This window comes from Melanostigma gelatinosum, assembly GCF_949748355.1.
Source record: "Melanostigma gelatinosum genome assembly, chromosome: 18".
NCBI lineage: Eukaryota > Metazoa > Chordata > Actinopteri > Perciformes > Zoarcidae > Melanostigma > Melanostigma gelatinosum.
Window position 1 is genome coordinate 19802956 of NC_136651.1, and position 23129 is coordinate 19826084.

Below are 23129 nucleotides of genomic sequence, written 5' to 3' on the forward strand. Positions count from 1 at the left end.
ATACGATCCGATCTGGCAGCCGGTTTTTTGTTAGGTCCGTCAGGGGTGCTGCAAGAGCAGAGAACTGGGGAACAAACCGTCGATAGTAGCTAGCTAGCCCAATGAATGCTCGTACCTGTTTCTTTGTGCGGGGGCGGGGCCATTCCCGGATCGCCTCGACTTTCCCTACCTGGGGCTTGACGCAGCCGCGGCCGATGGTGTACCCCAGGTAGTCAGCTTCCCGGAGGCCGAGGCGACATTTCTTGGGGTTGGCTGTCAGCCCCGCCCCTCGCAGAGCTTTCAGGACGGCTTCCAGTCTTTGGAGGTGAGCCCCCCATTCCTCCCCGTGCACGACGATGTCGTCCAGATAGGCTGCCGCGTATTCTCGATGGGGACGTAGTACCTGGTCCATCAGTCTCTGGTACGTGGGGGGGGCTCCGTGGAGACCGAACGGCAGCCTCTTATAGTGGTACAGTCCCATGGGCGTAGTGAAGGCCGTTTTTTCCCTGTCTTCGGGGGCTACTGCCACTTGCCAGTAGCCTTTAGTCAAGTCGAGGGTGGTGATGTATCTGGCCCTCCCGATGCGCTCTATCATCTCGTCCACCCGGGGCATCGGGTAGGCATCGAATTTTGAGATGGCGTTGAGCTGCCTAAAGTCATTGCAGAACCTGACCGAGCCATCGGGTTTCGGAACCAACACTATAGGGCTGCACCACTCGCTCGTCGAGGGTTCGATGATGTCGGCCTCCAGCATACTCTGTACCTCCCTCTCTATCGCCCCCCGGCGGGCTTCGGGGATGCGGTACGGCCTTAGCTTCACCTTCTTCCCGGGCTCGGTGATTATCCGGTGTTGCACCAGTGTGGTGTATCCGGGGTCCGGGGAGAACACGTCCCGGAACCGATCCACCATTTCCCGGACGTCCTGCTTCTGCCGGGGGGTCAACTCTTCTCCCACGGGTACCTCGACTGGCTCCGTTTTTCCTGGGAGGGTAGAGAGAGAGAAACAGAGCATGGCATCCCTACGCACCCATTTCTTGAGCAGGTTCACATGATAAACCTTCGTCGGGTGCCTCCGACCTGGTTGCCGGACTCGGTAGTTTACCGGCCCCACTTTCTCCATTACTTCATACGGCCCCCTCCATCGGGCTAGAAACTTACATTCCGCCGTGGGTACCAGGACCAACACCCGATCCCCTGGGTTAAACACTCGGGGTTGGGTTCCCCGGTTGTACACGCGGGCTTGGGCCGCCTGTGCCTCGGCCATGTGTTCTCGGACGATGGGCCAGAGGGATGCCATCCTCACCCTCATCTCCTCGACGTGGTCCACCATGGTGCGGTAGGGGGAGGGTTGGTGTTCCCAGGCTTCTTTGGCCAGGTCGAGTAGCCCCCGGGGTCGTCGACCGTACAGGAGCTCGAAGGGCGAGAATCCGGTAGATGCCTGGGGCACCTCTCTGATGGAGAACATCAGGAAGGGTAGCAGTTGGTCCCAATTCTTCCCGTCCTGGTCCATGGTTTTTTTCAACATTTTCTTCAGTGTCTGGTTGAATCGTTCTACTAGTCCGTCCGTTTGGGGGTGATACACCGACGTCCTCAGTTGGGTCACCTTCAGCATGCCACACAGATCCTTCATGATCCTAGACATGAACGGGGTTCCTTGGTCGGTGAGAATCTCCTCCGGTATTCCGACCCTGGAAAACAACATCACCAGCTCCCTTGCAATGCCCTTGGTGGCCATAGAGCGTAGGGGAATGGCTTCGGGATACCGGGTGGCGTAATCCACTATCACCAGGATGTACCTGTGTCCCCGGTTGGTCTTGGGTAGGGGCCCCACTAGGTCCATCCCGATCCTGCTGAAGGGGACGGTGATGATCGGCAGGGGCACCAGCGGGTTTCTGTGATGGGGTTGTGGGGCCACTTGTTGACATTCGGGGCAGCTCCGGCAGTAATCCTCCACGGCTTTTTTTATTCCGGGCCAGTGGAACCTGGCCCTCACCCTTTCCAGGGTTTTCTCCACTCCTAGATGGGCACCTAAGATATGGGAGTGGGCTAACTGGAGGACAGAGGGTATGAAAGGACGTGGTACCAGTAACAACCTGAGGGGGGCCCCGTCCTTTATTACTACCTGGTAGAGGAGCCCGTTATAAATGGAGAAATGTGTGGGAGGGAGGTCTCTTACCCCGTCCAGTGGTCGTCCGTCTACGGCGGCCACCTGCCGAAGGGCGTGGGCTAGGTTGGGGTCCTCCAACTGGGCCGTCCCAAACCTCCCTGTGAGGGGCCCGGGTAAGATGGGCTCCTCCGGGTCCTGGGGGAACAGCCCGGCCAGCTCCTCTTCTTCGAGGGAGGGGGTATCTGCCTCCTCGGGGATGGGTGGCGCCTCTCCTTCGGGCTCACTGGGGCTGGAGGGTCCGTCGTTCTCGACGGCTGTGGCATATACGTCCTCGGGGTTGGGTTGGGTGGCCTCCACCAACGCCCGGGCCACGGCACTGGCGACTCCTTCCGATAGGGGATCGGTGGAGATCTCCTCCCCCAGCCCACAGATGGCTTTCTTCTTGGACTTTCGGTGAGGGGTCGTACCTGGTTTCACCACCAGGCTGCGCCACAGCTCCTGGAACACGGGCAGGTCTCGGCCGACCAGCACCTCTACGGGGAGTCCTTCCACTACTCCTGCAGTGCCGACGTATCTACCCCTCGTCGTGTATATTTCGAGGGCGGTGGTGGGGTATTCGCGGGTCTCCCCATGGATGCACGTGACCGCTCGGGTGCCGGTTAGGAGCGGGTACTGAGCAAACGTAGGTCTCACCAAGGTAATCGCGCTCCCGGAATCCACCATCGCGGAGGCGTCGCGGCCGTTTACTTTGACCGGGGTGAGGGGCATGAGGTCCTCGTGAGTGGCCCAGCATCCGGTAATCAGTCCGCATGGGCGACTCCCCTCACTGGCCGTGGTCATGGGTGCGTCCTGGCGGTGAGGACATTCCCATGCGATGTGCCCGATCTCGCCGCAGTGGTAGCACCTCCTCTCTTCCGGTCCACCCGCCGGCCGACGTCGGGGAAAGCCTGGGGGAAAGGAGGGAGACACATAGGTAGTTTCCTCCGTTCTCATCTTTTCTTTGCGGGTGGACCCCTCCACTTTCGGGTTTCTTCCCCCACGCACTAACGCTTGTGCTGCGTGGTAACCCTCCATGATCTCTACCAGTTCCTCGAGGGTGCGGGGGTTTCTCTGGCCGGCCAATTTTTTCGCCTCATACGGGAGGGATCTGAGGAATTTGTCCATGACGACACGATCGGTGGGCGACACCTCGGTGGGCTCTGCGTGCAGCCAGGCCGTCGTAATCCTCTTGATCTCATGCATCTGGGCTCGCGGAGAAAGGGAGGTGTCATATGTCCATTCATGAAATCGTTGTGCCTTTAGTACCAGCGTGACCCCGCATCGCTGTAACGCTTCCGCTTTCAACACCCGGAAGTCAACTTTTCCAGCGCGCTCTAAGTCCTGATACGTTACTTGCGTTTCGTTGATCAAAAAGGGGGCTATCAACTCAGCCCAGTGCTCTTCTGGCCATTTTTCCCGGAGTGCCGTTGTCTGGAATATCTGAAAAAATATTTCCACATCGTCAGCTGCCGTCTGCTTGAGAAGGAAGCGCGCTGGGTTGGCTTTCTCCACGGTACGTTGCTCCTGTTGTGTCTGTAACATGCCCTTGATGTCGCTTTGCATCGCCTCCGCGCGTTCGGTTTGTACCGCCATATACTGCTCCATGTGTACTTGCTGTTGGTATTGTTGTTGCTGCTGTGCTTGGAGGATTTGCATTTGTACTTGCATGGCTTGTTCGTGGCGTTTTTGGGTTTCCTGGTTGCTAGCGATTAGCCCCGCTAGCAGCTCTTGAAATGGCACCGGGGTGGCCATGCTTACTGGGTTGGTCGGTCTATCGGTCAGTGTTGCCAGAACCGGACTGTGCCCACATTCTCCACCAAATTGTGACAGCCCCCGGGGTGGCAAGGGGGTTTCACGACAACACGGACCAATAAACACAACCAGTCGGTAGATAAATGGTGCAAGTGAGGTTTTTACTGAAGATAGAGAGTGGATAGAGGTAGGATAGACACTCAACAATACACTGTCCGCTTTCCAGAGGGATGGTCGGGGTTCACTTCCACGGTTCGGTGCACAACGGGTATTCCTCATACGGTCCAGGGCGCGGGCAGGAGCAGGGTAGTCGTACAGGCAGGGGTCGGGAGCCGGGCGGGTAGTCAGACGTTCCAGGGTGATCAAGGGGTAAGCCAGTTGTCTCCAATGCGTTTGCTGTGTCTCCGTCTCTTTCCACTCCTACTCTCTCCTAGTTTCCTGTGTCCGGGGCCCTTTTATAGTCCCCTCCTCCTCCTCCGATAGGGTGTGGTCGCTCCCTCGGCTCTCCTCCTCAGGTGTTGCTTGTTTGGGCTGATGGTGGTTTGGCGCTCTTTTCCACTCCCTGACATGGGGCTCCGCCTCCATGTCCGGCAATATCGTCCCTCTACCACTTCTCCTCTGAGGTTGCCCCTCCGGCTGCCACAGTGGCTAAAGACGCCTTTGTCCCAATGTGTTTCACTTTCTCTCTACATCCCACGCCTCTCCCTCTGTCTTCTCCTTGCTATCCTCATGCCCTCTTTCTCTCCCTGCTGTCATTCCCTCCTCTTCCCATGAGCTATCATTAAGGTCCATCAAATCTCTTAGCTCCCCCTGCTGTTTCTCTCTTTTTAGGATCCATACCCGACCTTCAGCTCCCCTCTCTCGCTCTTCATCGCTCCTCCCGTCCTCATTTTCAAGAAAACTCGATCAAAGACAAGAAGAGCGAGTTGGAAATAATCTTTTGTTGAAAAGTTTATAATCACATCCCGTAATGAAGGTTAAGAAAATCACATCGTGAGGGTAGGAGGAACCTCAGAAACGTGGCTTATTTATGAGCGCAATAAAGGATTTATGTCCGCCACGGTCGGCTGTTTAATTCATAAGATGAAACTTGGCTGAGAGTTGGTTGTGTTTCATTTATCTCACTTTTGCAGCCCATAGTCGGCAGGAAAAGCTAATGAGTCCCTCACTCACAGACACACAAACGCATCCCCTACAGTCATGGCAATGGGTGTGAGCCACACACCTAGTTCATACATGTCACACACACACACACACACACACACACACACACACACACACACACACACACACACACACACACACACACACACACACACACACACACAGGGGTGATGGTTTAGCGATCATCCCTGATGGACAACACCTCCCACCCATGTGGGACGCTCTGGCAGCTCTGTGCAGCTCCTTCAGCCACCGGTTGAGTCTCCCCCGGTGTGTGAAGGAGAGGTACCGCAGGTCCTTCCTTCCTGCCGCTGTCAGGCTGCAAAACCAGCTGTGCTCCCAGTAGACCACACAACACAACACTCTGTGTAAACAGCCGCCAAGATGCATCTGATCTGATCATTCAAACCCCTTTAAGGTGGTCTTTGACTTATTTGACGACATGTCTTTTCTTGTATGAACGCGAACGCGTCCTGATACGTCCCTCACAACAGAAAATATGTCATTAAAGCCGCATCTTGTTACTCATCTCCAGTTGGTTCTCAAATCACATAACCTGGCTGTGTCCACGACTCTAGCGATCGTCCCGAGGAATAGTCCCAGTCTGTTTAGTTTCATTTCTTCTTCTTCCTCTTCTTTTAATTCGCAGACGAGAGACAGGAGGTGAATCGCTGCCTCCGGGTAGTTAAAGACAACAACGCATTTGGTCTTTGCAGACAGAAATCATGCACATGTTTATCTGCAAGAGCGGAGAAGCGCGATGCGATCAGGTGATCACAGGTGTAAACAGCACCAATACTCTACTGTCACTGTACTAATAGTACTGTGGTCGCATCACCGTCATACTCGCAGCAGTCACAGCACTTTGCACTCTGGTTATTTTCATATACTGACTCTGACATAATCATCTGACTGACATGTAACCTGTTCTCATATCTGCTCCTCACATATCATATCATATTGTGTATGAACACAGCAAGACTGTGCTGTAAACACAGGATTACTGTGATTATCAGTGTGTGTGGTTGTACCTGTCAGGGATCGAGTGACAGCGCTCTCATACAGAGGGACACCCTCGCCTGCGTTATTGAACGCCTTCAGGGAAATCACATAGTGCGAGCTCGGCTCTGAGAGAGAGAGAGGGAGAGAGAGAGAGAGGGAGACAGAGAGGGAGAACAGGGAGAGAGAGAGGGAGAGAGAGAGAGAGAGACAGAGAGGGAGAACAGGGAGAGAGGGAGAGAGAGGGAGAGAGAGAGAGAGAGACAGAGAGGGTGAACAGGGAGAGAGAGAGAGAGAGAGAGAGAGAGAGAGAGAGAGAGAGAGAGAGGGAGAGAGAGAGAGACAGAGAGGGAGAACAGGGAGAGAGAGAGAGAGAGGCACAAATAGTTACTTTAAAGGACATTCAGCAAATACAACATAGCACATTATCATTCTAAGATGTCATTTTTTACATGATTTGACTCTTTTCCCCTTCTGTACACTCCAGCAACACATGTATTGAACTGTTAAAGAGGGGAAACATTTGAAAGAAAGGTCAAAGGTTAACTGAGTTTTATTTTGACTTTACTATGATAATCATTTCTCATATCAGCATTCTTAAAACCTTATAATAAATCTTTTCGCAACACATCTGGAGTGTCTTTGTTTTGGCTGGCTTTGCTTGTTACATAACGTTATGTAAGAAAGTCCGCTCAGGACGCTTGTTATTTATTAACACGAGTTACGTTGTCACATTATCATTTTAACACAAACCATAATCTTTTTCCCCCCCGTAACCAAGCAGCCTAAATCCAAACGGATTGTTTCACAGCGTTATGTGGCAGCGTGCGTATCTGTAAACGAGGCGACATTATTTGCTTTCTTAGGCCCTGATTACACCGAGATCGCTCAAAAAGCACCGCCCGCAAAATACGTTTTGCTGTGGTACAGTTCGTGCTTTTCTTGCGGTTGTTAGTCACGCATAAAAGTTCAAATATTCTCAACTTTTCAGCTCCAGGCACAAAGTTGCTTGTCAATGTCACATTTGGCCAAAGGCAGCCAATCAAGGGCCGTCCTTCAATCAGAGGATCGGCGGTTCGATCCCCGGCTCCGGCTCCACTAGTCCCATGTCGATGTGTCCTTGAGCGAGACACTGCAGCCCAAAATTGCTTCCGTAGCTGTTCCAACGGTGTGATAGCATTTGAATTGTAAGTCGCTTTGGATAAAAGCGTCTGCTAAATGACTGAAATGTAACATAATGTAATGTTGTGATAGTTCCATTGAGTGAGGGAGCGAGCGCATTCAGCCTTTTCCTTAATTACATATAATCTGTTGCGCATGCAGCCTCGCTCCAGACGTTCACCATGTCGGTTTGCCCGACCTGTCTTTGAAGCAGCACTGCCTGTAGCGATGCGTCCTGGTGTGATCAGCCGCTTCTACGTTCATGCTCTTTGGGTTCCTGATTCAGCGACACGCTTTTTAAATGTTAAAGTGAGGAAAAATTGAAAGAAAGGTCAAAGGTTAACCCAGTTTCATTTTGACTTGACTATGTTCATGATGGTCTTCATTTCTCTTATCAGCAATATTAAAAACATTTAACCCTCTGAACCCCAAACAGTCACATTTCACTTGATCTTCACTGCAGTATAAAAGTGCTCCACCTCTATGGAAACTGCACAGTCATGGCTAGAAGCAGTGACTCAAAATATTATTCATTATTTATGTTTTTTTTAAAAACAGGGTCTACGTACTATATATATTCAATTATTTGCATTTACTACTGACAACCTCTCCTCTGCTCTCATCTCTGCTCTTTGCTCAGCAGCCTCAGTTTCACCAAATGTTCGTCACATGACTGTTGGTCTCATGCGAATCAGCCATAGCTTCATAGTTGCGCTGAAGTGGTCAGAACTTGTTGCTTTCCAGAGGATTTTTGTTGAATAAAGTTTATTTGGGCGAGATTTTAAATGAGACATGGAGAACAACATGTTTTTGATGAAATATCACAGTTTTGAGCTTCGTTTTGGCTGCTTTTTTTGATGGACGCATTTGCCACACATGATGTGTTCAATAACTGTCGGAAGGATGAAAGTCGGACGATAATGCCGTTTTGTTCCAGCTTCTGGCTGTGATAAACAGCGTCGTTTTGGTGTTTGTTTGAAGGAAACATGCTTTTCAATACCGCCGGTGGGTTTTTGGGGTTCAGAGGGTAAATATGTTTCCAATAACTCTGTAGTATTTGCTGGTTAAAGATGCTGCATGTTCTCTCCATGTAGCGTCAAACCCCTCGCATCAGTTAAACAAACGTGCCCGCTCTGCTCCCCAGACGCCGCATGAATTAATGATCGCCATGAATTATAAATGTCGTGTACATATGTGCGCTCGCTCCCGTGTGTGCATGCAACAAGGCGACGCTATTTTATTTTTCCATTACTGCACCATTATGAGACCTCAGATGGGAAATTTCATCTGCGTATGAAAATTCTCCCTATTTGTTATTGTCTTCTTTGGCATACAGATTGCTTGTTGTGGTCGCTCGGGAAGATTTTTTTCTCTCGCTCGTCCCTTCACAATTAGATTTCCTCCTCAAGCTGCTTTCTTATTACATTTCTTTGAATTATTGATGGTAATTAAATGGGGATTTCATCATCACAATGAATTACTGGAACAGGGAGGCGCTGAGTCAATATTGGCACTTTGTCTGCAGGAGCAGATGGCTTTATGGGGAAATATGAAATATTTGTTGTCGTTAAGTAGCCTACATTTTGAGAAGTGAATTCATGAAATCATGTTTTATTTTCGTGCTGATGAGACAGTATGTCAGAAAAAAGTTTTCTCCAGTGATGCAAATATATATGAGATTAATCTTCAATTTATAACTTTCCTCATGTAAAACGATAAGTCAACGTGGATTGTTTTGTCATGTAACTTGCGTACTACAGTAACGGCTCATCTGTAGTTATTTTAACCCAAAGGACGACCTTTTACTAAACCTAACTAAGTATTTTATGATCTCTTCCAAACCGAAGTATTTCCGGATTTGTTACGAAACCTAACAAAGTATTTCACAATCTTTTCCGAATCGTGAAATACTCACTCAAACTATTTTTTTTCTAGAAAGTTTTGTTGCCTAAACCTAAACAAGTATCTCCATTTTTTGTTGCCTTAGTTACTTCTATAATGTCTTGATGGAGAACTTTTTTGTCTGAGCGTTTTTCTCTTTTGATGGAGTTCCCTCTTGCTTAGCACACTCTTTCTGTTTCCTCCCCCATCACCTCCCACCCCGTCCTCACCCAGGTTTTCGATGGAGTAGTATCTCTGTTTGCTGTCGACTCGGACCGTCTCGGCATAGGGGCTTCCCACTCCGTAGCCAATGATGTAGCCTCGAACCAGGATGTTTGGGCTGAGGGGCGGAGTCCAGGACATGATGATGCTGTTGGGCAGCGGCCTGACATGCAAGGAGCTGGGCTGGTCGGGAACCTGACTCTCTGCAGAAACACACACAATGACGCGTCAGACCTCAGTGTCTACTGCCTGCTGACCTCCAGCACCGGCAGCTCTGAAGCTCACCCTGTTAGCCGCAGCCGTTGCAGGTACTTAGAGCAGCCGTGGCCTACAGATGCTAACCCTGTTAGCTGTGTATTAGGCCCTAATAAGCCCTGACACTTTGTGTTATTTCAGCATCAGATTGGATCAGATTAGTGAGCTCTCTTGTCCTCGGGGGGAGACGCTTCATATCACTTCATTAAGTAATAATCCATTGAAACAAGATCTCCGTCTCCCTCTGTCCCGGCCTGGAAACACAGTTAGCATGGATGTGTTTGTTTCTTTATCATCTCAGCTGCTTCCTGCTGACCAGGACATCCTCCTCCTGAGATTCAGCCTGAGGTCCACTTTTCTAATTATCCAATCGTCTGTTTGATGGCTGGTTTTCTCTCTCTCACTCTTCAGTCATTCATCTACCTTTTTCAATATTTTAAGAACTCATGAATATAAATAATGCGTTATAACAATAATTATAACACATGTATAACACATTATAAAGCGTTTTATAAGGTAATTTTACTCATAATTGCTGGTCACTCACTCATGTTTTTTTTGCAAGGATCATAGTCTATTATGATTCCCACTGTTGCAACACATTATGCTATTTTCATAATGCATTATGGTCACTGTTATAATACATTACAATGTTTATATGTGTAATTAAGTAAAGTAGAAACAATATCATTAAATCTATGCAAGAACACAAAAAGCCAACAATGACCACTTAGAGGAACTTATATTCATATTATAATGCATAATATTTAACGACACATAACATCTTCATGATGGGTTATTAATGCAAAATGAATATTTAAGAGTGCTTATAACTACAGTGCTATAAGATAATTACAATGCATAATCAGAATGTTTATAACACATCCTTCTTAACACCCTCTATTTAGCATTTATTATCAGCATACAAACATTAAAATAAATGATTGAATAAAAATAAAAATGTTATATTATTACAACTGCTTTTACTCTATTGCTGTTCAGCGGCCTCCACTCATGGTGCTGAGTTATTCTTATTTCAAATACATTAATACAAAACTTGCTCCACTTGAAAATACATACATATTCATCAATTCTTCATGTTGTTCTTTATGTTTTTTTTCACATCCTCAACAATTTCCAAGGATTTATTTTATGTTAAAAAGCCTACGCACCACGAGGCGGTGTGGTCGTCATTTCCATTGTGAGAGAGGGAGAAAGAGTTTCTGTTCTGTGTCTGTTTTCTATAGAAATTTAATTCATTTTTTTGTGGGTTTGAAAAGACACTGAAATTACTTTTTATGTAATTGCTTTGTTACTGTACTTATCAACTATTTATTAAATGTGTATAGCTCATGAATACCAAACAGGGTAGTTTAAGTAAAGTGTTTTCCTGTTCTCTCATTAGTTCTGTCTTTTAATGATACACAGAAATATATTATAGAATTGCAGCTGTTCTATTTCATACTTTGTACGATCTTGTGAACTTTCCTCCCTCCTCCACCTCCCCCTTCTCCTCCCGACCTTCTCATCCCGGCTGCCCCCTTCTCCCTCCCCCCTCCCCTGAGGTGAATCTTCCCTCCATCTATCCATCTTAGGTGGTTAAATATTCATGTGTGTGTCGGGACAGTGGAAGTATTTACATGCTGTTGTACAGATCACTGCTTTCACACTCTCTTACGGTCTCTCTCCGTCTTCTCTGTTCTTACCATCCAGATCGTTCTCCGGCGTCTCAGCGTTGAACCAGTCACTGGCCGGACCTGTTCCATTGGCTGTCATGGCTGCTACCTGGAAACTGTACTGACTGCCCTTATCTAGACCTGGAGAGAGAGAGAGAGAGAGAGAGAGAGAGAGAGAGGGAGGGAGGGAGGGGGGGAGAGAGCTATTAAAACAGACATTTAGGTACCTTAAACTGTCAACTGCATATTACAGGTGTCAAGGGTTCCTTCAGTGAACTCAGGCCTTGTCCATACGTACACAGGTCATTGTGTACATGTTTCCTCCTTCGTTCCAACTAACATTCCATCCATGCAAGCACTCTGTTCCTCAGTATAGTGGAGGAGTAGCGTCAAATGTACATTTATGTGTAAACATGTAAAAAAGATCTGTTAGCAGGTTATTTGACAAACATTCATGGCAAAGTTGCACATCATGTTGCCTCAGTAGCGACGCCTCACAAAGGAGATAACGGTGCACACGCTGACATTAAAAGACAAAAACTCCGTAATTTTACAAAAGCTCAGTTTTCAGTGACCAAAAATGTTGTTTGGGTGTGGATGAAGGCTCAAAACACAAAGAAAATCTACATTTACAAAAATGTCTGTGTACGTGGGGACAAAGCATCAATAACACTGTTAGGTGACTGACAATTGGAGTACTTTTAAGGCTTAGATGGACATGAAACTTACAAAATATGAACAACTGTGTTGGTAAAAGAAAAAGAAAGTCAAAAGGACATGAAAACTGCTGATTCTGGATCAGTCTTAGGTCAAGACAGGCCAGTCCAAAGGCAAGGCGGGCAAGTCCAAAGGCAAGACAGGCAAGTCCAACGTCAAGATGAGCAAGTCCAAAGGCAAGACAGGCAAGTCCAACGTCAAGACAGACAAGTCCAAAGGCAAGACGGGCAAGTCCAAAGGCAAGACGGGCAAGTCCAAAGGCAAGACAAGCAAGTCCAAAGGCAAGACAGGCAAGTCCAACGTCAAGACAGGCAAGTCCATTGGCAAGACGGGCAAGTCCAAAGGCAAGACGGGCAAGTCCAAAGGCAAGACAAGCAAGTCCAACGTCAAGACAGGCAAGTCCAATGGCAAGACGGGCAAGTCCAACGTCAAGACAGGCAAGTCCAATGGCAAGACGGGCAAGTCCAAAGGCAAGATGGGCAAGTCCAAAGGCAAGACAGGCAAGTCCAACGTCAAGACAGGCAAGTCCAATGGCAAGACGGGCAAGTCCAAAGGCAAGATGGGCAAGTCCAAAGGCAAAACGGGCAAGTCCAAAGGCAAGACAGGCAAGTCCAACGTCAAGACGGCAAGTCCAATGGCAAGACGGGCAAGTCCAAAGGCAAGACGGGCAAGTCCAAAGGCAAGACAGGGAAGTCCAACGTCAAGAGGGGCAAGTCCAAAGGCAAGACAGGGAAGTCCAATGTCAAGAGGGGCAAGTCCAAAGGCAAGACAGGCAAGTACCAAGTCAAGACAGGCAAGTCCAATGGCAAGACGGGCAAGTCCAAAGGCAAGACGGGCAAGTCCAAAGGCAAGACGGGCAAGTCCAAAGGCAAGACAGGCAAGTCCAACGTCAAGACCGCAAGTCCAATGGCAAGACGGGCAAGTCCAAAGGCAAGACAGGCAAGTCCAACGTCAAGACGAGCAAGTCCAAAGGCAAGACAGGCAAGTCCAACGTCAAGACAGGCAAGTCCAAAGGCAAGACGGGCAAGTCCAAAGGCAAGACGGGCAAGTCCAAAGGCAAGACGAGCAAGTCCAAAGGCAAGACAGGCAAGTCCAACGTCAAGACAGGCAAGTCCAATGGCAAGACGGGCAAGTCCAAAGGCAAGACGGGCAAGTCCAAAGGCAAGACAGGCAAGTCCAACGTCAAGACGGCAAGTCCAATGGCAAGACGGGCAAGTCCAAAGGCAAGACGGGCAAGTCCAAAGGCAAGACAGGGAAGTCCAACGTCAAGAGGGGCAAGTCCAAAGGCAAGAAAGGGTAGTCCAATGTCAAGAGGGGCAAGTCCAAAGGCAAGACAGGCAAGTACCAAGTCAAGACAGGCAAGTCCAATGGCAAGACGGGCAAGTCCAAAGGCAAGACGGGCAAGTCCAAAGGCAAGACGGGCAAGTCCAAAGGCAAGACAGGCAAGTCCAACGTCAAGACCGCAAGTCCAATGGCAAGACGGGCAAGTCCAAAGGCAAGACGGGCAAGTCCAAAGGCAAGATGGGCAAGTCCAAAGGCAAGACGGGCAAGTCCAAAGGCAAGACAGGGAAGTCCAACGTCAAGAGGGGCAAGTCCAAAGGCAAGACGGGCAAGTCCAAAGGCAAGACGGGCAAGTCCAAAGGCAAGACAGGGAAGTCCAACGTCAAGAGGGGCAAGTCCAAAGGCAAGACAGGGAAGTCCAACGTCAAGAGGGGCAAGTCCAAAGGCAAGACGGGCAAGTCCAAAGGCAAGACAGGCAAGTACCAAGTCAAGACGGGCATGTCCAAAGACAAGACAGACAAGTCTAAAATCAAGACAGGCAAGTCCAAAGTCAGGAATAACAAGTTTATTTAACTCATCTAAGGTAAGAAAGTGTCTATAAGTATTCTTCTTTTAAAGTGATAATAGTGATGTCTAAAGGACATCAAAAGATACACATTGCGGATGTGTTCTGGAATATAGTTCTAGAGTCACTAATTTACTCTATGGAGTAACCTATGGAATAATCTGTGTGTGTGTATGTCTTCCAGCCATCAATGGGCATATAAACACCCTGAATCATCTGTTTTCCATCAGAACAACACACAACCATTGCGTACAGTTGTGTGTTAACATAACCCCCATACCATTTTTTCCCAGCTGATGCTCATGTTAGTTATTCATTGCAACTTGATTGGATGCTGTCTGATTTGTTCAAACAACGTGGATCAGGGGAATTAAGTTTCTACTTGCTGAACCCACAAACATTGAGTTCTAGTGTTAGAGCTGAATTAACGAGCTTGAAGGCAAACAAAGAGACAAGTTTAATTGGATGTATTACATGTCTCCTCTGCTGCAATTTGTCATGTTATTTATTGAAATTCAGTTTGTTATTCGGAGACAGTAAAAAGCAGTGATTATTGCTGACAGCCAGGCTTGCAGCGGGCAGATCAGATTCAACTCACACACATGGACACGCACACATACACACACACACACACACACACACACACACACACACCTGGCACTGGGGAATGAGTTCCTGCGTAGACAGACAGATGAAGATAACCATCAGTGGAAAATAATGAAAAGGGAGATCAGTTTCATTCAAATCCTGCAAACCTCAAATTGAAATAATAGCTGGTGGCAGTTTGAATGCTGATACACACACACACACACACACACACATGCAGATTTAAACAGATTTATACAAATGCATAAACATCGTGTAAACAAACCACGTATCCATCAGCCAAATGCTTGAGATCAGACTGGAGCCTCAAAAGATGGCGGAGTACTTGCTGCCGTCTGGCGTCTATACTTTTCGAACAGAAACGATTTTGTGATATTTACTGGGAATGACATACATTATAGCCAACAGTTCATTGCAGGCTTTCAAAGCGAGCGACAAGAATACATAGGAACAGGTCGTCCAACAAAGGTACAGCTCAAAACTGAAGCTGCACAATGCTGCGTCACTCGTAGCCAGTTAGGAGACGTTGTCATCCACGAAATGCGTGTGATTTGTTGAAAAATCACACAAACTGCTCGTCCTATTTTGTGTACAATTCATTTTTGAAATTGGCAAGTTTCAGAGAAATAAATACCTATTTACTAGGGGTGGGGGGGGGGGGGAAATCGATACAGCATAGTATCGCGATATTTTGCGTGGCGATATTATATTGATACACGGACGCCAAGTATCAAGCTTTTATTTTATAAACTATTTAAAAAATGTAATTAAATAAAAAAATGAAATCAATTGCTTTTTCAGTCCACTAGATGGTGCTGAGTTGTTTCCTGGTGAGGTCAGCAGAGGTGCCGGGTCTGCGTGCGTGATTGGTAGGAAGTTGGTCGAAACAAAGAGAGGAGACATCAGAGAAAGAACTCAGATAAAACATGTTTCCTTTGGGGACATAATTTGAAGTTGAAAAAAGTAATAAATCGCAATATACGCTATCACAATACTCAGAATATCGCAGTATCGTAAAAGTATCGTGATAATATCGCAGTATCGTGATAATATCGAAGTATCATGATAATATCGTATCGTGACCCAAGCATCGCGATAATATCGTATCGTGCGATCTCTGGCGATTCCCACCCCTACTATTTACCAGTTTTATCTATCTAACAGGTAGCGTTTCTATTTTTTGCATTGAACTTGTTATTTTAGTCCAGTTTTTCCAATTGTGAACACAATTATAAATACATCCCACCTGTGAACAGGAACCAGAAGTTGTTGGGTTCGATGGCCTCTTGGTCTCCACGGCGACCGGTCTTCCTGTACTTGATCTTGTAGGCAGAGATGATGCCATTCTGGGCGCTTCGAGGAGGCGGCTGCCATGACACCTTGATGCTCTGAAAGACATTGAGGACAGAAAACATTGAGCTGCAAACATCCTGCACATGGATTATAAAGCAATGGGCCCCCTGCATGGGGCGGAAGACCCCTGAGTCGCTCTGATGTTGTTTTGTGTCTTAGACTATTACTTTATGCCTCTTTGTGGTCCTTTTGAGTCTCTTTGTTGTTGTTTTGTGTCTCTTTACTTGCTTTGAATCTCTAACTGGTCAATTTGTGTCTATTTGTAGTTGTTGTCATTTTGCATCTTAGTTAGGTTTTTCTTGTGTGTCTCTTTTGTCATTTTACGTCTCTCTGTAGTTGTTTTGAGTGTCTTTGTCGTTATTTTGCATCCTTGTGTGGTCATTTTGTATCTCTGTGTTGTTTTGTGTTTGTTTGTGGTCATTTAATATATGATATTTATATATATTTCAAGAGGTGTGGTGACTTTCGGAGAGCTTATGGAGATAGCTGTCTGCTACAAATGCTGGGTCCTGAAGTCATAACTTGGAGTGAATTCTTCCCATCAGCAAAAAGTTTGGTGTGAAAAGTGAGTGTGAATCTGACCAGCGATCAGCAGAGAGGCCCCTCCCATCGCCTGCCGCTGACCTGATGTCTGTGTCTTTCTGTTTACACTGAATCTTTCTCGTAACAGGCCGTTGTAGTTTGAGTTTCACTGCGTGCTTCTGAGGGTGTCAGTCACATATACTGTCGGTACGTGTATCTGTGTGTATTTGTTTGTTTGTGTGCGTGTGTGTGTTGCATGAATTTGAATTGGTTTATTTGCATGTTAACAACCCACCTCTGACACACACACACTCAAACACACCCACACACACACACAGCAGATGTTTGCTTGGCCCCCAGTGTGCTCTGCTCTGTGAGGCAGCTGCCATCAACCATTCTGTTGATATACTCAGTATGACCATGTACGTGTTTCCGTGTGTGTGCGTGTGTGTGTTAGGTGGACATTAATGAAGATTAATGAATTAGAAAATTAGAAAAAAGATTCGATCCACCTCTTTTTTGCCTCACCATGGATTGACTATTTTACAGCTCCTACTGCTAGTTGTGTAGATTTTTTTTTCTACTCCTCCTCAGACTTCTGCTACCACTACCACCAATACAAATTTCAACTTAATTCCACTTAAACTTAATCGTGAGGTTGAAGGAAATTGTGAAATTCGGGGGACAGAGTAACAAAATCAGGCAGCATATTAGATCAAATAATCTTAGTCTTATCTAATCTCTAGTGCAGGGGTCACCAACCTTTTTGAACCCAAGAGCTACTTCAAGGGTACCGAGCAGTACGGGGGGGGGGGGGGGGGGGGTCCAGCCCCCTGAGGCACGCGAGCGTCTTTGGTCGCCTGCGTTCAAACCTCTAGTCTGGGCCTTTTCCATCGTACTGCGTTGCCTCGCCTCTACCCCCGCCACCTACGAGTTGTTGCCCGTTCCGAGGACTCACGGACCTGACGACGGTGTGCGATCGCGGTGGGGGCAGCGCGTCCGGTGCCAACGGGAAGCGCCCACCATTCGGAACCTGAAAACCGAGTGCGGTGCGGCGGCCTCTTCCTTTTAAAATCTACATGAATGCAAGCGTTTTTGATAAAAATAGAACAGAAACTACAATTTTTAGACGGAGCTCCAGTGCTATTTTTAGAACATGCCTGGCGGGCGACTCGCATGGTCCCCGCGGGCACCGTGTTGGCTACCTCTGCTCTAGTGTATGTTCTGAGTCATGATCCAAAATAGGTGGCCACTGTCAGAATTGCTGATCATGTGACGGCCACTATCCAAGAATAACTCTTTACAAGGCAAGGCAAGTTTATTTGTATAGCACATTTCAACAACAAGGTAATTCAAAGTGCTTCACATAAAACCATTAAAAGCATCAAAACATAAGGCAAAAGAAAAGGAGATTTAAAAACAATTAAGAACATTCATTAAAACAAAAAAAAACAGTGCAAGAAATAAAATGCAGTAGTAAAATGCAGAAATGCAGAAAAATTGATTAATATATTGATTGAATGTGGTTCAATTAAAGGCAGCAGCAAACAGAAAAGTCTTCAATCTTGATTTAAATGAGCTGAGGGTCTCAGCAGACCTGCAGCTTTCTGGAACTTTGTTCCAGATATGTGGAGCAGAAAAACTGAACGCTGCTTCTCCATGTTTAGTTCTGACTCTGGGAACAGAAAGTAGACCGGTCCCAGACGACCTGAGGGGTCGGGATGGTTCATAAGGTAGCAGCAGATCAGAGATGTATTTTGGCCCTAAACCATTCAGTGCTTTGTAAACCAACAGCAGGATTTTAAAGTCAATTCTTTGTTGGACAGGAAGCCAGTGCAAAGACCTCAGAACTGGAGTGATGTGATCCACCCTCCTGGTCTTAGTGAGGACTCGAGCTGCAGCGTTCTGAATCAGCTGCAGCTTTCTGACGGACTTTTTACAGAGACCTGTAAACACACCGTTACAGTAGTCCAGTCTGCTGAAGATAAATGCGTGGACAAGTTTTTCCAAATCCTGTTGAGACATAAGTCCTAATCCTTGATATATTCTTCAGGTGATAGTAGGCTGATTTTGTAATTGTCTTGATATGGCTGTTCAGGTTGAGGTCTGAATCCATAACTACACCTAGATTTCTGGCTTGGTTTGTGGGTTTTAACATCAGTGACTGAAGCTGAGCGGTGATTTTCAATTGTTCGTCCTTGGTACCGAAAACAATTACTTCTGTTTTATCTTTGTTTAATTGAATATTTACAGTACAATATCATTGTATATAAAAGGAACAGCCGTTGTCTAAGCATCACAAACACCCTGAAGTTACTTCAGAATTGGATCTGATCAGTTAATTATCTTAGTGTCATTCATGTGTGTGGCGAGTCAGTGGTTTAGCCACAGAGGGCCTGCTAGTAGCACTGTGGAGCAATGCTTTTCTTTTAGTCCATAGTCACCAGTACATATTGGACCCATTTCTCAAAAGCCACTTTTCTTCCCAACGTTCTGACAATAAAATGGCATTTTCCAGACAGACAAATCAGGAGAAAGTTAACTTAGTTCTCGGTCTCAGCGACAGACTCTCGCGAGATCTGGCAACGGATATTCACAAACCCTAAATAGCTAAGTTCAGCTTTGCTAAATATGCCTGTTAGCTGTGTAAACATATAATGTTCGTTAAAAAGAATATGAAAACATATTGCAAATATAACCCAATCTGCTTTCATCCATGCACACAGCGTTCACAACCATCACAAACGAGGTGCAGAGGATAGAGGCAGAGGCGAACGAACAATGACCACGCCCTAGTAAGGAGAAGAAGAAGAAGAAGAAGAAGAAGACAGCAAAGTAGCAAACATGGCTGGTTTCAAAACCGATAATATGAGGAATCTCATGCATTAGGCCTCAAGGATACACACAACACATTTTGTTAGTTTACATAAAAGGAACCTCTGCAGGTCAACTATAAAACATCCATGCCTGCCAGCTAATCAGAAACCAGTCTCTGTTGCTGTGGTACAATTTTCACTAACAGGTGTGAATTGAAGTGGATCGTCATCATACACAAAACACGCACCGCTTAGAATCAGGCGCACATGTGCAGATTGTATCACACACATTCCCACATCCTTTATTTGTGTCACACACACACACACACACACACACTCAGAGTGATGGTGTGTGTGTCCCTCCATCAGCTGTGGTGTAAGTCATCGGGCCAACGAGCAGTTTAAATATTCAGCCAGTGTTACTGTGACAACAGCCACGGAGGAATTCATTAACATTTAGCTGCACCTGTTCCCTCTGCTGCTCCTCATCCTGCTAATTGATTACAGCAGAAATTATTACTGAGAGGGAGGGGGAGAGGAGGGGAGATGAGATGAGAGGAGAGGAGAGGAGGGGAGAGGAGAGGAGAGGAGGGGAGGGGCAGAAGGATGGAGGGAGAGAAAAAGAAAGGGACAAATTGAATAAATGTGTGTGCCAGCCAAATTCCTCCGTATACTCTTTCGGCCACACATCACAATGCGCTTCATTAACTAATTAGCCACTTTGACAGGCCACAGTTGGAATTGAGGTCTCCATGGAAACGACACAGAAGTTAAATTCATGTAGGAACAACTCCCACAGGAACGCAAAGAGGCAAACCATCCATGAAGGAGGACAACACCAAATATTTCTCAACTACAACAACCTTCTTTGGATTCTTTTATCAGACTGTTACTATCATTGATATCACTGTAAATGCATATATCACCACAACATATAATGCTATATCATGATCTACTGTCTGCTGCTGCTACTGTTACTGATACTATTATTGCTTCTACTACTGACACTACTACTGCTGCTATTACTGCTTCTACTACTGATACTACTGCTGCTACTATTAGCCTACTGCTGCTACTACTGCTGCTATTACTGCTTCTACTATTACTGCTTCTACTACTGATACTACTGCTGATACTACTGCTTCTACTACTGCTACTACTGCTGCTACTATTACTGCTTCTACTACTGCCGCTACTATTACTGCTTATAATACTGCTATTACTACTGCTGCTATTACTGCTGCTACTATGACTACTGCTACTACTGCTGCTATTACTGGTGTTGGTGATACTACTGCTTCTATCACTGATACTACTACTGCTGCTACTATTACTGCTTCTACTACTGCTGCTACTATTGCTGCTTATAATACTGCTATTACTACTGCTGCTATTACTGCTGCTACTATGACTACTTCTACTGCTACTACTGCTGCTATTACTGGTGTTGGTGATACTACTGCTTCTATCACTGATACTACTGCTGCTGCTACTATGACTGCTTCTACTGCTATTACAGCTGCAGCTACTATGACTGTATATATATAGTATACATATGTTTGTTGAGTTTCGCCTCTTTCACAGCTTTCACTGAGCTAAATGGGCTTGATGGATCAATGAAGGCGGTTTCACATGAATTACATTTCCTTGTGTAAATTAGAGGTGAAGTGGCTTCAGGCTGTGCTGTAACACCAACTCATTCCTCTATTATTTCCTCTGTTCTGAGTGAAGCAGAACATATCCCTCCTGCAGCTGCTTTGTATTCAGATGTAGTTGACATTGTAATGCACCGGGGCAAGTGAAGCCGCGGCCTTGTTCAGTGCCTTCAAACAGGCCGAGGGCGTCCGTCTGTTTCAATTGTCCCTTAGAGAGCAAAGGGGAAAGATGCAGGGAGGTCTGCAGAAAGCCGATGAAGATAACACTGATAATAATGAGTGCTGATTATAACCGAATCCACAGGGATAATCACAAGAAGCAGGGATGTCTGAGGGAGACCTAATAAAGATACTCTGTACAAAACAAAGTTAGTATATTCCCTGGTATAGTAAACAACGAGTAGTTATACAATGGATCAGTATTTAGAGTAGAGATCGTAGTGTGCTAACACACCAAACTCTTGGCTGAATGAGTTGAGGGAGTCCTGATAACTTTCATTGTAGAATGCCGGTAGACCAACTTTTAGACTTCAGTTCATGTTGGCCTATCTTATACAAAACTCCTTAGTTGCTGGTGTGTATTATTTTAAATGTAGGTACAGTCAGTTGTACAGGCCAGCTGACTCTTTGTTCTGCTGACCAGTTTGTCCAATCGATGGATGAAAAACGCTTTAAAGAAAAAACAAAACTCTGAACTGAATCTGGAATTCATTCAGCGGGTTTCTCTTCTGTTTCTGTTTGCTGAGCTGTGGTGGGAGAGCTGCATACAGAGCACCTCATCCACCCTGTGACCTCCACGCACACGCACAAGCACACACACACATACACACGCACGCACACGCACTCACACACACACACACACCCAAAGAGCCAGGTGAGTAAACACTCCCTGAATTCAATCTGTGATTGTTTGTTCATGTCCTCTGGGTGAGAGCTCCAATCACATCAACCATGTGCGCGCATGTGTGTGGGTGTGTGTGTTAATGTCCTCTGGGTAAAAGGAGCAATCACATGGAGGGCAGATTGTCTCTATTTGCTCTCCAATACAGCATGCAACACCATGCTGCACCATGCAGAGTGTGTGTGTGTGTGTGTGTGTGTGTGTATGTTATGCATTGTTTTCCTTTAATTCTAGTCTGTTTTGTTTGACTTATTGCAAACAATCTGTTAACAAGTTATATACAACAGGGGTTAAAAGATACATTTTCATTATTGATTAATCAGTTCATTCCCGCATCAAAATTCTGCAGAGAGAAGCAGACGTCTTAAGATGTCTTGTTTTGTCCAACATTCCAAAACTCACATTTGAGACCAGGTGGTAACGAGTGAAGCCAGTGTAGAAGTATCTTAAAACTTGCATTATCTCTACTGACCATCAGGGGGCGACTCCTCCGTTGTATAGAAGTCTATGAGATAATTGTATTATTAAAATTTTTTGTTGGACGTCCAATTTGATGTAAAGCAGGAAAACCAGTTTTATCATAATGTGTTATTTGCTATTTATATACGTGCAGGATAAAGCTCTTGTCTTCCTTTGCTAGAAATCCCCCAGAGAAAGCAAGTATTCTGGGATCAAACCCGTGACTTCCTGGTCACAATACCCTCCCTGGTTCCTTCTGTTTACTGCTCTGACTAATTGGGAGATGGGCTCCTGATGAGGTGGGCGGAGCTTCAGGTGAAGTTGGAGTGATGCTTGATTGAGAGGAGATGATTGTGGTTTGAGTGTGAAACCGAGCTGATGAGTGACATCGAACTGATGATTATGTATCGTTGGGTGTAATCATCCTGTTACCACGACGACTCTACTCGCCAAACATCAGAGCGAGGGAATCCGAGATGATTAACCACAATCATCTGCTGCTGAATGACATCATCACAGGTGCATGACGGCGATAGAACATCTGGTATTTCACGCTGTCAGCAGGATGTGATGGGGGATTTCACTGAGCATGTTCAGATCCGGAGTGAACGACCAACCGACTGAATGAATGACACGAGAAGAGACCTCAGCACATTTCTACTGACAAACACACAAAGTGAACAAAGTGTGTGAAAGTTAAAACTTTCTGCCTTCCTCTGAGACAGTAAAGGTCTCGTCCAGCAGCTCTTCATGGATCATAACCTATCCTAAAATAACTGCAGCTAGTGAAACTGTGTTATAGCAGCAGAAGATGTTCTGTCCTGTCACTACGCTCTTCAGGAATGACCTTCGAGACTTGAGAGGAAAAACCTCTTTTCAATAATTGAGTCTGTTTAAAATGATACAAAATGGCTTTTGCAGCAGTATATCCTTTATATATTTCATGGAACTGCTATGTCCACATTAGAGGCCTGCCTATTACTCCAGATTAAGGGTCTGTGTGTGTATGTCTTTTTTGG

The 23129-nt window shown here is 46.3% G+C and overlaps 1 protein-coding gene across 1 annotated transcript in view; it reads right to left on the reverse strand.

Moving 5' to 3' along the window:
* dcc (DCC netrin 1 receptor) overlaps positions 1-23129 on the reverse strand; it is a gene marked incomplete at both ends in the record, with an annotated part of 265559 nt that overhangs the window by 65600 nt on the left and 176830 nt on the right. The window contains 4 exons of the mRNA XM_079290162.1: positions 6073-6168; positions 9313-9507; positions 11266-11376; positions 15651-15792. Of these exons, the coding sequence (XP_079146288.1) occupies positions 6073-6168; positions 9313-9507; positions 11266-11376; positions 15651-15792 (544 nt within the window). The remainder of the gene's footprint in view (positions 1-6072; positions 6169-9312; positions 9508-11265; positions 11377-15650; positions 15793-23129) is intronic.